Below are 15,746 nucleotides of genomic sequence, written 5' to 3'. Positions count from 1 at the left end.
AATTAATTTTTAAATTATCATTCTATAACTACTAAGGGTATTATGGACAATTATACAAAAATAAGTTATTTTACAGCTTATGGTATCAAACACCACAACTACTTAACTACAACTTCTAAGAAGTTGTAGCAAACAGGTTTACAACTTATTCTAAATTTTAGAAGTTATAATCTAAGAAGCTATAAGCTATAATTTCTTTAATTAAGTTGCAACAAACGGGACCATTATGTAATATATATGTGCGCATGGCTTAGCCCTAATACTCCCCCAATTCACGCCACTTCATATATATATATAATATAATATAAAATATGATATATAATATATGATATAATAAAATATAATATAAAATAGAAGGTTTAATATTTAATATACTATTAATTGTATTAACTTTAATTATATTATCTTATTAATTTTAAAATTACCTTTATAATTTTTTTATTCTTTTTTTTTCTAACCCAAACACCAAGTAGTATTCTTGTAAAATAACAAGAAGTACTAAAAATTAAATATATGTAAAGGAAACTCAAAATACTAGACAATTATAGGTAAAATACATATAAAATACTATTCAATTATGACCAATAAATGTGTGAATAAATTCTTATATCAATCTAACGATCTAAATATAAAAGGCTGGGACAACCCATCGAATCTTCCCCAAACCCTAGCTCGGCTACCCTTCTCTCTTCCTCTATCCATTTCTTTCCTTTTTCAACCAACTACCAGCTAGACTTCTAGTGATCTGACACCAAAATTACTGTCCAAGTGACCCTTATCTACCCAACTATAGTTTACAAGCAGGGTTGACCCTAAGATTTTAGGGCCTTAAGTAAGCCCATAAATCAAAATTTTATTAGGCCTAGACTTTCAAGATTTTAGATTGAATTTGGTATTAAATGTTTATATGATTGATTTTCAAGTTCAAAAAATTTAACTGAAAACTTTCAAAGGTCCAATGACTAAAGTATTAATTTTTCTTACAAAATTTTGATACAAAAATGATATTTATTGTTTAAAAAATATTAAAATATAGAAAAATTCACTAAGACATTAATTTTTCTTACAAAATTTGTGAAATTGGTATTTATTATCCAGCAAACATTAAAATGTAAAAAAATTCACTAAATCATTAATTTTTCTTACAAAATTTGTGGGATTGGTATTTATTGTTTAAAAAATATTAAAATATAAAAAAACTAAACGTAATGATGAAGTGACTTGAACCAGTAACCTAAGAAACTTTTGATTTACAACCCACCACTCTACCAACTAAGCTCAAATAGAATTGGTGTAAATTATATATTTTAGCATGTATTTATTATATTTTTAAAGTATATATTCAAAACCCGAACATAATTTTTGGGGGGCCTTTTATGGTTGGGGGCCTTAGGCAACCGCCTTGATATCCTACCCTCAGGGTCGGCCCTGTTTACAAGTTCATAGCCAACAAGTCCCATACACCTACGATGGCTTATTAGAGTAGTTTGATCTTAAGATAAGCAATTTTGGCCATTTCTCAGTGGTTTACAACGGTTTTAAGTGAAATATATGTATATACGCATAGATTGGTTGTTGTATAGAAAAAATTAAAACCTAAATCTAGTAAAATCCTATTGTTGGATCATGATGATTTTTAGGTGTATGGGTCACAAGACCAGGACATTTTCGATGGTTGGTTTCAAATATTGAAATCTGCCTTAGATGGTGACCGCGATGCTTTTCTAAAAATGTGACATGTTTTAACCAAAAAAACTAATTTTTAAATCTCAAGAAATCCAACTAATAGATTGTGTTGATTTTTGAATATGTAGATCATAAGATTAAGGCAATTTTGATGTTTGGTTCCAATCATTGAAATCTGCATCGGTAATGCCATTCCAAAAATGTGAGCAATTTTGACAAAAAAATAATTTCTAGATCTCGTAAAATCTAGCTGTTGGATTGTGTTGATTTTTAAGTACGTGGGTTACAAGGCTAAGAAAATTTCAATGGTCAGTTTCGATCATTGAAATCTACCATGGACGAAGACCTGTGTTGCCCTTTCAAAAATGTTATTGGATCATGTTAATATTTGGGTATGTGGGTCAAAGAGCAAGGCAATTTTAACGGTTAGTTCCAATCATCGGAATTTACTATGGACAATGACTCAACAGTGTCCTTTCAAAAATGTAAAGTAGGTTTAATAAAAATATTAATTTCCAAATCTAGTAAGATCTAGCTGTTGGATCATGTTGATTCTTGAATATGTGGGTTACAAAACCAAGGTAATTTTGATAGTCAACTAGTGTCTTTCCAAAAATGTGAGCAATTTTGACAAAAATTTAATTTTCAGATCTTGTGAAAATTAATCATTGGATCATGTTGATTTTTGGGCATGTGAGTCGCAAGATCAAGACGATTTTGATAGTCTATTCCAATCATCAAAAATTGATAACGGTGCCTTTCAAAAAATGAAAACTTTTGACAAAAAATTAATTTTTAAATTTGGTAAGATCTAATCATTGGATTAGCTTGGTTTATAAAAATATTAATCACTGCCATTGAGAGAACTCGATCAATGGCTCTGATCAATTTTTAAATTTGATAAGATCCAACCTTCCATTTCTTATTCATAAATCCTTGCTTCTCTTGCTTTCATTCTTTTCTTGCCAACCCCACTAATACACTCATCTACCAATTTCCAATGAAAAGACAATGTTCGATTTTTTTGAGTTAAAATTGTGGCCAAAATACTTATCTACTTGTTTTTGATCTATAAATAAATCATTGTTGTTTAAGTCTAGTTTCTTCCTAAAAGAATTGTCTTCATGAAAATCAATTTTTTTCTTTTCTTGTTCGGAGCAAAATGAATAGGAGGCATTGTTTCTTCATAAATCTTGCAACCCATGTTAGTTTAGTAGTAATGAACTAAATCCCTCTTGCACTTAAACTGTGTTTATGTAGCTTATGGTTGCCCCATGGTTGCCTTCTTTTTCCTCTAGCAAAGTTCTTTCTAATATTTAGCTAAATTAACTCACCAAGTGTGACTTGTTAGACTAATGTATAAGCTATATGCTACCTTAAAATACATTGGAATTTGATTTATTAAACTAACTTTTGTCTTTTGCTACAACTTTGTCACATTCAAGCTCTATTTGGATTTTCATTTGAATTGAAAGGGTTCAGTGATTATTGTTAAAACGTCAACTCAAGAACTCCCAATTTCATGTTTTAATATTTGGATTTTAAAGTTTCGTATCTCGTATTGACAATTTACAATAGACTCTTAGGATATCATCTCTCCTTATGTTTTTTTTTTTTTTTTTGTGTACCATGATATATGATGGTAGAGAGGACCTATTTGTTTTGGAAGAAATTATGATATATGATGAATTTAATTTTGGATCTATTTTTGTCTTTTACTTTTGTTAATTCTTTGTTATTCATTATCTTAAAAGAACATAATAATTTATTAGTAAATAAATTTTTGTTGTGGGAAAATATTTTTTATACATTAAGAACTACACCTTAAGTTATACACACGTGTGCAAATGGTCAAAATACCCCTCACACCTTTTGGTGAGACGGCGCGAGACAGTGAGGTGTGGTGAGCCGAGGCGATGAGACGCAAGAGATATTTTAATCATTTGTGAACGTGTGTGTAACTTAAGATATAGCTCTTGATATACAAGTACCATCATCCTTTATTGTACAAGCTTTATGATTTAAGTTGAGCCAAACAAGTTGTTAAAAGGCAAAGATAATTACAAAATATATAGCACACCTAAAGTTTGGTATAATATGCAATTTTTATTAAACTTCTTATTAATCTTATAATTTTAATTAGATTTTTAAATGTTAGAATTTTGCGAAATCAAACCAAAAATTAAAAGCAAGAAAATAAATTTATCACTTTATTTTTAAATAATTTATTTAAATTTATGACATCATCATTTGATGAGAGACAAACAACAATCATTATTAAAACCAGATAAAAAATTTATTTTAAGTATTAAAAAGAAATAAAAATTCAGTATAAAATTAAAATTTAATATGTTATAAATACCATGATTAAGTGGATGTCCATTCATCTTCTAAACTCTTACCCCTTTACTCCCTTCATTATAATTGTAACATATGATTACTCCTTTACTCCCTTCATGATAATTGTAACATATGATTACTCCTTTACTCCCTTCATGATAATTGTAACATGTGACCTTTGAATTTCTTTTCTTGTAAGCCTATAAATAGAGGCATTTTATGTTGTGAGGAGGACTTTTGATAACAGGGATAAACGAAATTTCTATTCTCTCATCCCATGAGTTTTTTTCTATTTTTCTTGCCCTTATTCTCTTTAATTTTATAACATGTTATTAGCTCGATTCTCTACCAATTTGTTTATTCTAGCATACAAATTGAAGTAGTCTCCATGGTAAATCTTACAAAACTGGAGTTTGTGGCACTTGACATTACTGGAAAAAATTATTTATCGTGGATACTAGATGCTGAAATCCATCTTGATGCTATGAGTCTTGGAGACTGTTAGAACAGTAGGTTCTATGGCACACACCAAGAGGGGGGGTGAATTGGATATTTTAAAAATCTTTGATAGAACTTTGAAATCCTTTTGATGGAAAATTCGATGCAAGTGAGGATTATTGAATTGCTTGAAATAATAAATGAAATAAAACCACAAGCACAAGAGAAGAACACAAAGGATTTATAGTGGTTCGGCTTAACCCAAGCCTAATCCACTACCTTAGCTCCTCACTAAGGATTTTTCAAACCATCCACTAAAACCCCCTACTTAAACCAAGTAGGTCCTCTAGTCCAAGACTAGGAATTACAACCTCCCACTCAAATGGGCCCTCTAGCTACACAAGCTAGGAAAATAACAACGATACAAATGAAAGAGAGAAGCTAAGAGTTAACACTCTTAGTCACAAGTTCTCTCACAATGAAAACTAGGCTTAAGAATAGGTTTACAATGATAGAACGAAGCCTTGCATAGAAAAATATAAAATTGAAAGCACAGAGAACACTGTAAGCTCAAATAAAATGATTTCCAAATTCTAGATCATCTCGTTTCCGTCCATTAGCCTTCTCTTGATCATCTATGACATGTATATATAAGTGTCCCACGAAGTTGAAGAGAAATATAGCCGTTTGGAGCCGTTGGGATTTGAAAAAATAGCCGTTGGAGCTTTCTGCAAAAAGAAATAGTCGACAGAAGAAATATATAGTTGACTATTTTTACAACTAAAGCAAGAAATAGTTGACAGACAAAACGAATAGTCGACTATTTTATAACACAAAATTTCAATAGTCGACAGACACATTCCAATAGTCGACAGATGCTGAGATATGAAGAAATTTTTGAAACTTATGAACAAAAATAGTCGACAGATCAAAAGGCATAGTCGACTATTTTTACTCGATAGTCGACAGATGCTAAAATAGTCGACAGATGCTTAAATAGTCGACAGAACATCAAAAATAGTCGACTATTTTGAAGCATAGTCAATAGAAAGATCCTGATAGTCGACTATTCTTTAGAAAAACTTGAATTTTCAATACATCCTTATTCGATTCTTTTAAAACCTCATTTTGATTATCTTGAAAGCAAGTTGAGATTATCAAAAGTATATTTTGAAACAAATCACTCTCAACAAGCAAGTTTTTCAAATCACTCTCAACCATACTCAATATTTCTTCTATAAGTTTTCATATCTTGCTTCAAAGCTTATATACTAAAAATTCATTTTCTCATTCATATAATCCACATAGTAGAAATTGATTTTCATATAGTCATTTATCAAAAACCATTCATATAGACATTTATCAAAACCATTTCATTTCCAAGAGATATTAGATATCAAAATACCAAGAGATAGTTTTCTAAAATGAACACACTTTCAAAAACATTACCAAGAGATAGTTTTCTAAAATGAACACACTTTCAAAAACATGTTCTAGTTGGTCTTTTGCCTTAGAATTGTTTTGACCAATGATTTCAAGGAGATTCTTTTTAGATCTTAAAACTTGTTTATGCTAATCTCCAAATAATATAAAAGATCATAGATCATTTTAACAAAGCACTTTGAAATTGATTTTTGTTTCCAAACTATATGCTTTGATTGAGAGAAAATAAAAACCATTTGAGATTTTTCATCATCAAAACTAAACACAAGAGTAAAATATCAGAGACACCATTAAAGATAAAAATAATGCATCTAGCCAAAACCATGCTAAGGCTATGATATTCCTTAAGCGTCATCTTCATGAGGGACTAAAATCTGAATATCTCACAGTAAATGATCCCCTTATTGTAATACCCTAAGTCATTATGAATAAATTTAATATTATACTTAGTTATGCTTTTATTTAGTTTAAATAAATTATGGTTATATGATATATTTATTTAGTTTAATATGATATGTAATTAAGTTATTAAAGTATGCTTATTATATAAGTATGTGTAAGTATGTAAATATGTAAATATAAGTAAGTATATAAGTATGTAAATGAAAATAATATGATATATTTATTTAGTTTAATATGATATGTAATTAATTTATTAAAGTATGCTTATGACAGAAATTATATAAGTATGTATAAGTGTGGTGCCATGGAAAAAAAGGCGGGTCAAAAATGAATTAAAATAAAAAGCAAAAGGAGGATGGCCGCAAGGCTGATGCCTTGCGGCCCCACAAATGGTGGCCGCAAGGCTCAGCCTTGCGGCCACTTATTGGCTGGCCACAAGGCTGATGCCTTGTGGCCCCACAAAAGCTGGCCGCAAGGCTGAGCCTTGTGGCCATTTGTTGGCTAGCCCCGCGACACCCTGTCACAAGTTACCCCGCTTATTCATTGAAATTGTCTCCATTCAGCAACCGCCACGTGTCGACGCCAGCCACTCTTGAGAATCGTGCCCTATAAATACCCAGTTACGGGACATTAAGAGGGACCTCCAACTTCGGTAAATCTTATCACTTTGAATACACTTTGACTATTTTTTCGTGAATATTCATTGGGATTCGGGACTAACTTTTGCATCGGAGGGCCTTTGCGGGGAAGATTCCTGCGAGCCTTCTAACCCATTTTCTCAGCATTAACAGAATCGAATCCTTGCGACGAGCCTATCGGCGAAGGAAAAGTCTAGCAGCGAAGCTAGTGGCAAGAGCTAGCGGCGAGAGCTTGTGGCAAGAGCTAGCGGCGAGAACTTGTGGCGAAGCTAGTGGTGAGAACTTGTGGCGAAGATAGTGGCGAAGCCTTGTGGAAAAAGCTAGTGGCGAGAGCTCGTGGCGAAGCCTTGTGGCCAAGATAGTGGCGAATCCTTGCAGCGAACATCCTAGCGGCAATTTCCCTTGAGGCGACATCTCTTACGGCAACCTAACTTCACCCGACACCAAGCTCGAGTGGACCCCAGATTATAAATTTTAATTATTGTAGTTTGGAACAACAATTTGGCGCCGTCTATGGGAAACGCAACAAATAGCCAATTTCAACACAAAATGCCGAGAGGGATAAGATCAGCCAGTTGGACGAGCCCGCCTGACCCCACCTGAAGGAGCGCTTGTACCAAGACGGGAGCCACGAAAAGCTCCCACCAGGTGCACTCTAGAGTACTAGAATTTTCAGTAGATCACCCTAACAACGAAGTGCGTTCCGGGAACTTTCCTGTACTCGAATGCAACCATACCACCGGATTAGGGGGCATGGAGCATTCAGAGTAAGAAAAAGCACACATAGCTGGATTGAGGAGATACGCGACAAGGCGAGAGGAACAAGTCCCCCATGTAGTGCCCGCCAGTCAGGAACCACGCTCATTTGGACAATCTTCAATTCCAAATGGAAACCTTGTGGAAACTTCAAGAATAGCTCCACCCACAGTCTTACTCTCAGATTATGAACTATTGCAGAAGAATTTTGGGGAGCTGAAGAAATAGAATGACGAACTCAAAATGTCCAATGAGGAGAATATGAGAAGACTATAGGAAGTCATTGCTTTGTTACGTGAACGAAAGCCGGACATTCACATTCCCCACATGGGACAAATCGATACAAGGGTAGAATATCGGAGATCCCAAGGCAACCCTTCAAGAGCCCCTCAATAGGGGATAAGAATCAGAACTCCGGGGTTGAATAGTCAAGTCTCGGAAGTAATGGACTCGAGAAGAAAAAATAGCAGGAGGGAAAGAAAAGCTCCCACGTATAAAGAGACAATAGAAAATACCTACTCGGGAGCGCCTTATGACCCATCTCTCGGCAAAAATGAAGGGAAACAAGAAACACTTAGCGTGTCCGACATTAAACGCCTCATAGAAGAGGTGCTAGAATAGAAATAGGTAATGATGATACCAAAGGTAACTCTCTCAAAAGGGTTCCCTCTATCTGAGGAACTCCAGAGGAGACCAGTGCAACCAGGGTTTGAACTACCACAACTCTCGGTATACTCAGGAAGGGAGGACCCCGAGAAACACTTACAACATTTTGTCGCAGTGGCCGTGTTACATGGATGGAACGAGGTCACTAGGTGTAGGGCTTTCCCACTCTCCCTAGCAGGACAAGCTCAACAGTGGTTCACTAAATTACCGGCAGGACATATACGATCATTCGAACAGTTGAAGAAAGAATTTTTAGATGCATTCTTCGTTTATTTTCCAAAGAAGAAGAGTGCAATATATCTAATGAGTTTACAGTAGAAGTCGGATGAATCCCTAAAGCAATACATCGAGCGGTTTAGAGTTACGACGCATGAAGTAAGGGATCTCCCAATCGGATTGGCAGCGTCAGCCCTGCTAAACAGAACTACCTACGCCCCGCTTAGAAGATCCTTAGCCTTCTCTGAGCCAAATTCAGTGACTGAGTTGTTCGACCGAGCAGAACAGTTTGTCACCCAAATAGAAATTTTGGACGTAGGGGAAGGTAATAGAAGAGCAAGGGAAACCCAGCCCAAAGTGCGAAGGATCTTACAAAATCTAGAAGATGGTAGACACCAACAGGTACACACTACCGACACCACAAAGGGAGGCGATAGGAAAATCTCATAACACCGTGCACCTCGAGAGGTACTTCCTGGCTTTAGCCCCAGGGGAAGGGACGAAGCACGAGACATAGAGTCAAGCCTATCGTCAGAAGCGTTCCTCGACCCGGTTAGAGGCCAGAATTATTTTCAAATTTTTCATTGTAATAACATCCCCCGATAAATAAAAGAATATATCCCATGTATTCCTGTGGAGTAGGAAAAACTATAAACCGAACCACGTAAAATCTACAAGAGCCTAGATTATTTGTATGTGTCTTGCAGGTATGGCGGCTCAAGCACAGCTCGCTTCCAATAGGTCAAGTCGCCTAGCTGTAATCTGGTGCTAATGACCACGAAATAGCCCGGGATTACCAGAACATCCGATGCCTATGCCCGTAGACTCACCCGGATCCCTCGTTTGAGTTCAGTGTTATACCTTTTTGGCTAAACCCGACTCCTTGGTTGATCTGGCGCCTAGGTCTCCCGGCAAACTCGGATGCCTGGTAGGAATCCCGTGCCGGGCCACTAGCCAAATCCAAATCCCCTGAGGTAGATTGGACCAAGGAAGGCATGGAAAGACAACAACCCTATGATAACTCTGCCATGACCCTGCTTATCGGAGTTGAGTCATCCAGTCGAAATCTGGTGCCTATGACCACAAGTCGGCCCAGGATTACCAGAACATCCGATGCCTATGCCCGTAGACTCACCCGAATCCCTCGTTTGAGTTCGGTGTTATTCCTTTTTGGTTAGACCGACTCCTAGGTTGATCCGATGCCTAGATCTCCCGGCAAACTCGGATGTCTGGTAGAAATCCCGTGCTGGATCACTGGCCAAACCCAGATTTCCTGAGATAGGCTAACCCCGAAAGACGGACATGGAGAACATAATAGCCAGAGCGCTATAATCCATCATAGGATCACCGGATGCTCTGGAGACTGTGCCCGAAGGCTCGTCGGGATCCATTGACTGGGTCCAGTGCTATGCTCCCGAGCTAGACCCGACTCCTTAAGTTGATCTAGCGCCTAGGCCTCCCAGCAAGCTCGGACACTCAGCAAGAATTCCACAGTGAAGTCTATCTATCAGGGGTATGGTTGCCCAGAGATAATTTGGTACTTCAGTCCCTGGTCGAGGTGAGATCTTTTGGGCATTCTGGAGCACTTGGTTAAGGTAAGGTGTTAGACCCGACTCCTTGGCTAATATTTTTTACTCTTCAATTTTGTCTAAAGACAAAACAGAAGAGTAGGGGGCAATTGTGGTGCCATGGAAAAAATGGGGGGTCAAAAATGAATTAAAAAAAAAAAAAGCAAAAGGAAGATGGTCGCAAGGTTGATGCCTTGCGGCCCCACGGGGGGCTGGCCACAAGGCTGATGCCTTGCAGCTGCTTAATGGCAGGCCGTAAGGCTCATCCTTGCGGCCGCTTATTGGCTGGCCGCAAAGCTACCAACCTTGCGGTTGCTTATTGACTGGCCGCAAGGCTCAGCCTTGCGACCCCACAAAAGTTGGCCGCAAGGCTGCCAACCTTGCGGCCATTTGTTGGCTAGCCGCGAGGGCTAGCCCCGCGGCACCCTGTGACAAATTACCCCGCATATTCGTTGAAATTGTCTCCATTCAGCAACCACCACGTGCCGACGCCAGCCACCCTTGAAAATTGTACCCTATAAATACCTAGCTACAGGACATTAAGAGGGACCTCCAACTTCGGTAAATCTTATCACTTTGACTATTTTTTCGTGAATATTCATCGGGATTCGGGACTGACTTTGGCATTGGAGCGCCTTCGCGGGGAAGATTCCCGCGAGCCTTCTAACCCATTTTCTCAGCATTAACAGGATCGAATCCTTGCGGCGAGCCTAGTAGCAAAGCTAGTGGCAAAAGCTAGCGGCAAAGTTAGTGGCAAGAGCTAGCGGCGAGAACTTGTGACGAAGCTAGTGGCGAGAACTTGTGGCAAAGCTAGTGGTGAAGCCTTGTGGCAAAAGCTAGTGGCGAGAGCTTGTGGCAAAGCTAGTGGCGAAGCCTTGTGGCCAAGCTAGTGGCGAATCCTTGCGGCGAACATCCTAGCGGCAATTTCCCTTGAGACAACATCTCTTACGGCAACCTAACTTCACCCAACACCACGCTCGAGTGGATCCCACATCATAAATTTTAATTATTGTAGTTTGGCAACAACAAGAAGCATGTAAATATGTAAATATAAGTATATATAAGTATATAAGTATGTAAATGAAAATAAGTATGTATATAGCTTGCTGTATATAATTTAGTATGTATGTATATAGCTATGTAATCTCGTATGTATATGATATATATATCTGTATATATATATATGTAAAAAAAAATGCAAAATCTGGCAGAAATTGGAGTAGGCACAAAATCGCGCTTGCAACAAGCAAAATCAAGGAGAGGGGGGGCAATTAATGGGAAATGGCCTTAGGAATGGCCTCAGGGACGCGTGGCACCTTCAATGGGACGTTCGCGGCGGAGTTTTGGCTATAAATAGCCGAGTTCGCGCATGCCCATTCATCCAAAAATTTGATAGCTAAGATCGGGCTTTTGAGGCAGTGTTTGTGAGGTTTGAGAGCGGGGTCTTGGTCTTTGAGTCATGGGCAAACTTTCTGGTGATTTTGGTGGCCAGTGGAGCAGCAAGGAGGGGGAATCGAAGCTCGCCGAAAAAATCGCTATTCACCGGAGCCGAGCCTTCAAACGTTAAATTAATGTATTTTGTGTTGTTTTTTTTCTCAATTTTAATGCTATTTTTGGGCTCGGGAGGTCGGGTTTAGGGGGGATAGAGCTTCGTTTCGTAGCTTGAAGGCTCGGGGGCTTCCCCGGTGGCGAGAAAGCCGCCGGAGAAGACGAACTAGGTGGGCACGTGGCTGCACGCGCCCGCGAGTAGGAAGAAGGCGCGTGCCTTCCACGCACCCGCTAGAAAGAAAATGAAAAGAAAATAAATAAAAGAAAAATAAAAATAAAAGAAATAAAATTTTGCAAAAAATTTATTTAAGTCTAGAATATTGTTTATGTCTTATTTTGTGAAAAAATTTCTGGAAAATGCTAATTTTATTAATTATTCAGGTGGTTTTTCTATTATGGAAATAAAGAAAAAATAGGATTTTAATTTGGAAAACTCCAAGAAAATTTCAAAATGTTAGAAGTGTTATTTAAGAAATATTAGTGAAGGGAAATTGAATAATATGAAATTTTAGATAATTATTATGTAATAGTTATTTATTTAGGGAATTTGATTATTATGGAAATAAGGGAAAAATAGGAATTTAAGTTGGAAAATTTCAAGAAAATTCCAGAATTTTAGAAATATTATTTAAGGAATTCTAGCAGAGAGAAATTAGACTTTATGAAAGTCTAGATAATTTTTATGCAATTTTTGGAGAAATAAGGCCTAGAAATAGAGAAAAATTATAGAAATTATGGAAAAATAGTGAAATGATATTCTAAAAATAAATTGATGTTTTAGGAGCCCTTGAGGGCAAGAAGATTGAGAAATAGCCGCTCGACACAATTTTCGAGGCCGACACGTCTTTCGAGACAACTTAGCTGTAAGTGTACCGTTTCGAACTTAGTACGATTATAAATGTTTATCTTCGAGAATGCTTACATCATATTGACATGTTATGATATGTACCCAACATGTAGACTGCATCCATGACATGATTATGAAATGCATAAATACACGTTGATGTCATTGATCACATGCATATGAGGCCGTAGGGAGTACGAACTGGCACCGCTACCTTACCAAGGGTGCACCCATACACCTCGGCTTCGATAGAGGTGGTCGCTAAAATGATAGGTAGCATGAGGGTGCAGTTGACACCTACGAGGTAAGACATTGCATACACACATGGCATAACATTATGTACCCTTACTTAGATGGTTCATCATCTAACTTGGGTTTGCCCTGGAACATTCAACGTTCCAGTCGGGACTTGCAGTGATGATACCGAGATTGGAGATGTGTAGTGACGCGAGATGTCAATAAACAAGGAAATGCGCCATGTTGTAATATGAATAGTCTAAGAATTATGAACACTTGTTTTATTTTCAGAAGCTTATGTAATAACTTTGTAATAAATGCTATGTCCAGTTATTCATGTATGTATTGCCATGAGCAGGTTCGATTTAGCTTCCGCTTTGTATTTATTTTCTAGTGTAAATATCTCGCCTAGCACTAGATAAGGTCTTAGGAAATAAAAAAAAATAAGTACAAATTTCCTAAGGCATAACGCGCCCTGAAGAGGTGGGCTGTTACACTTATTCTTTGGCAAAGTTTAAAAGAAAGATATGATCATCAGAAAACGGTAGTTCTCCCAAAAGCTCGTTTTGATTGGATGCACTTACGATTGCAAGACTTTAAATCTGTAAGTGAGTACAATTCTGCAATATTTAAAATCAATTCTCAATTAAAATTATGTGGAGAAAAGATTAATGAAGATGATATGTTAAAAAAAAAAAGCATTATCCATGTTTCATGCCTCGAATGTGCTCCTGCAATAGCAATATCGAGAAAGAGGCTTTAAAAAATATTCAAAATTGATTACATGCCTTCTTGTGGCTGAACAAAATAATGAGTTTTTGATGAAAAATCATAAATCACGTCCTACTGGTTCTACCCCATTCCCTGAAATGAATGCGACAATGTATAACAATCGAGGATAAGGTCGTGGGTATAGAAGAGGATGTGGTCGTGGTCGAAATAATTTTCAATATCATGGTGGTCATTATAATACTTCCAATTTGAAGAAAATTACACCTAATGAAGAAAACCATGAGACGAGAAAATTTCACAAAATAAGATCCCCAAAACATACTGACAGTGCATGTTATAGGTGTGGAATGAAAGATCATTAGTCACATACATGTCGTATTGCTAAACATTTGGTTGTGCTCTATCAAGCCTCCCTGAAGGAGAAAGGAAAAAATGTTGAAGCAAACTTTGCATTTCAATGTGATTTTGATGGTGATTATCTTCACTCTTTGGGGACAACACACTTGGATGTTGTAGATTTTTTGACCAAAATATTGATGATTTTTTTGATGGAAAAATTAACCCTTCAGTTGGTGATAAGAATGTTCATTTCTAAATTTGTTATCTTCATGTTGCATTAGCATTGGTGTGTTTATTTTTGTTGGTGTGTTTCTTTTGTAATTTGCTTTCTTTTACTTGAATTTTATTATTTTTTTTTAATGAAGAAGCATGGATCTTTCACTTCCTTTTGTTGGTCTCGATATCAATGGTGAAGATATATGCTTAGCAGATAGCGCCACAACACATACTATATTGAAAAATAAGAAGTATTTTACAAATTTAAAAATAATGGAAGTCACTGTCACTACAATATCAGGCAATATAAAAATCATTGAAGGCTCTGGAAGAGCAAGTATTTTATTACCTAGAGGAACAAAACTCACTATTAATGATGTTTTATTATCTACTAAATCAAAAAGAAATTTATTGAGTTTCAAAGGTATTCGACAAAATGGATATCATGTTGAGACTATGAATGAAAATAATATAGAATATCTCTATATTACATCAAATGTCTCTGGTAAAAAAATGTGTATTAGAAAAGCTACTTGCCTTTTCTTTTGATTTGTATTATACAAACATTAGTACAATTGAAGGATATGCTACAATGAACTAGAAGTTCATTAATAAAGAAAGTTTTGTTGTTTGGCATGACCGGTTAAGCCATCTCGGGTCAATAATGATGTGAAAAATTATTGAGAATTCACATGGACATCAATTAAAGAACTAGAAAATTCTTTTGCCTAATGAATTCTCATGTGTTGCTTGTTCTCAAAGAAAATTGATTATTAGACCTTTACCATCTAAAGTTCAAAATGAATAACCTATATTTCTAGAACATATCCAAGGGGATATATGTGGACCTATTCATCCACAATGTGGACCATTTAGGTATTTTATGATATTGATAGATGCATCCACTAGATGGTCACATGTTTGTTTATTATCCACTTGTAATGTGGCATTTGCAAGATTACTTGCTCAAATGATTAGATTGCGAGCACAATTTTTAGATTATCCAATCAAGACAATTCGTCTTGATAATGCAGGTGAATTTACATCTCGAACTTTTAATGATTATCGTATGTTAGTTGGAATTAATAACCGTTGAACATCCAGTTGCTCATGTGCATACATAAAATGGTTTAGTAGAATCTTTTATTAAACGCCTCCAATTAATTGCTAGAACATTACTCATGAGAAGAAAACTCCCAATTTCTATTTGGTGTCATGCAATTCTACATGCAGCAACACTTATACGCATAAGGCCAACATCATATCATAAGTTCTCCCCATCAAAATTGGTTTTTTGTTAGGAAACAGATATTTCTCATCTAAGAATATTTGGTTGCGCAATATTTGTTCCAATTGCTCTACCACAACGTACTAAGATGGGTTCTCAAAGAAGGCTGAGAACATATGCGGGATATGATTCTCCCTCAATTATTAAATATCTTGAACCAATAACAGGTGATGTTTTTACGGCACGATTTGTTAACTGTCATTTTGATAAGACAAATTTTCCAGCATTAGAGAGAGATAAAAAATAGTTGGAAAAGGAAATTATATGGAATGCATCATCACTATCTCATTTTGATCCTCGCACAAATCAATGTGAGGTAGAAGTTCAAAAAATAATTCATCTTTAAAATATTACAAATCAATTACCAGATGCATTTATTGACCTAAAAA

The 15,746-nt window shown here is 36.3% G+C and overlaps 1 protein-coding gene across 7 annotated transcripts in view; it reads left to right on the top strand.

Annotated features, from left to right (window-relative positions):
- Window positions 1–13,022, top strand: part of LOC127789966 (uncharacterized) — a 53,475-nt gene extending 40,453 nt beyond the window's left edge. For 6 of the 7 annotated variants that reach the window (XM_052319097.1, XM_052319101.1, XM_052319098.1 and 3 more), the window contains 2 exons: window positions 12,483–12,564; window positions 12,948–13,003. In XM_052319097.1, the coding sequence (XP_052175057.1) occupies window positions 12,483–12,564; window positions 12,948–12,988 (123 nt within the window). In that variant the 3' untranslated portion in view covers window positions 12,989–13,003. Of the gene's footprint in view, window positions 1–12,482; window positions 12,565–12,947 lie in introns of all 7 variants that reach the window. The other variant, XM_052319103.1, reaches the window with a different exon arrangement.
- The last annotated feature ends 2,724 nt before the right edge of the window (window positions 13,023–15,746 follow it).

This window comes from Diospyros lotus, chromosome 14 (assembly GCF_014633365.1).
Source record: "Diospyros lotus cultivar Yz01 chromosome 14, ASM1463336v1, whole genome shotgun sequence".
NCBI lineage: Eukaryota > Viridiplantae > Streptophyta > Magnoliopsida > Ericales > Ebenaceae > Diospyros > Diospyros lotus.
This window is presented reverse-complemented; position numbering and strand designations above follow the sequence as displayed.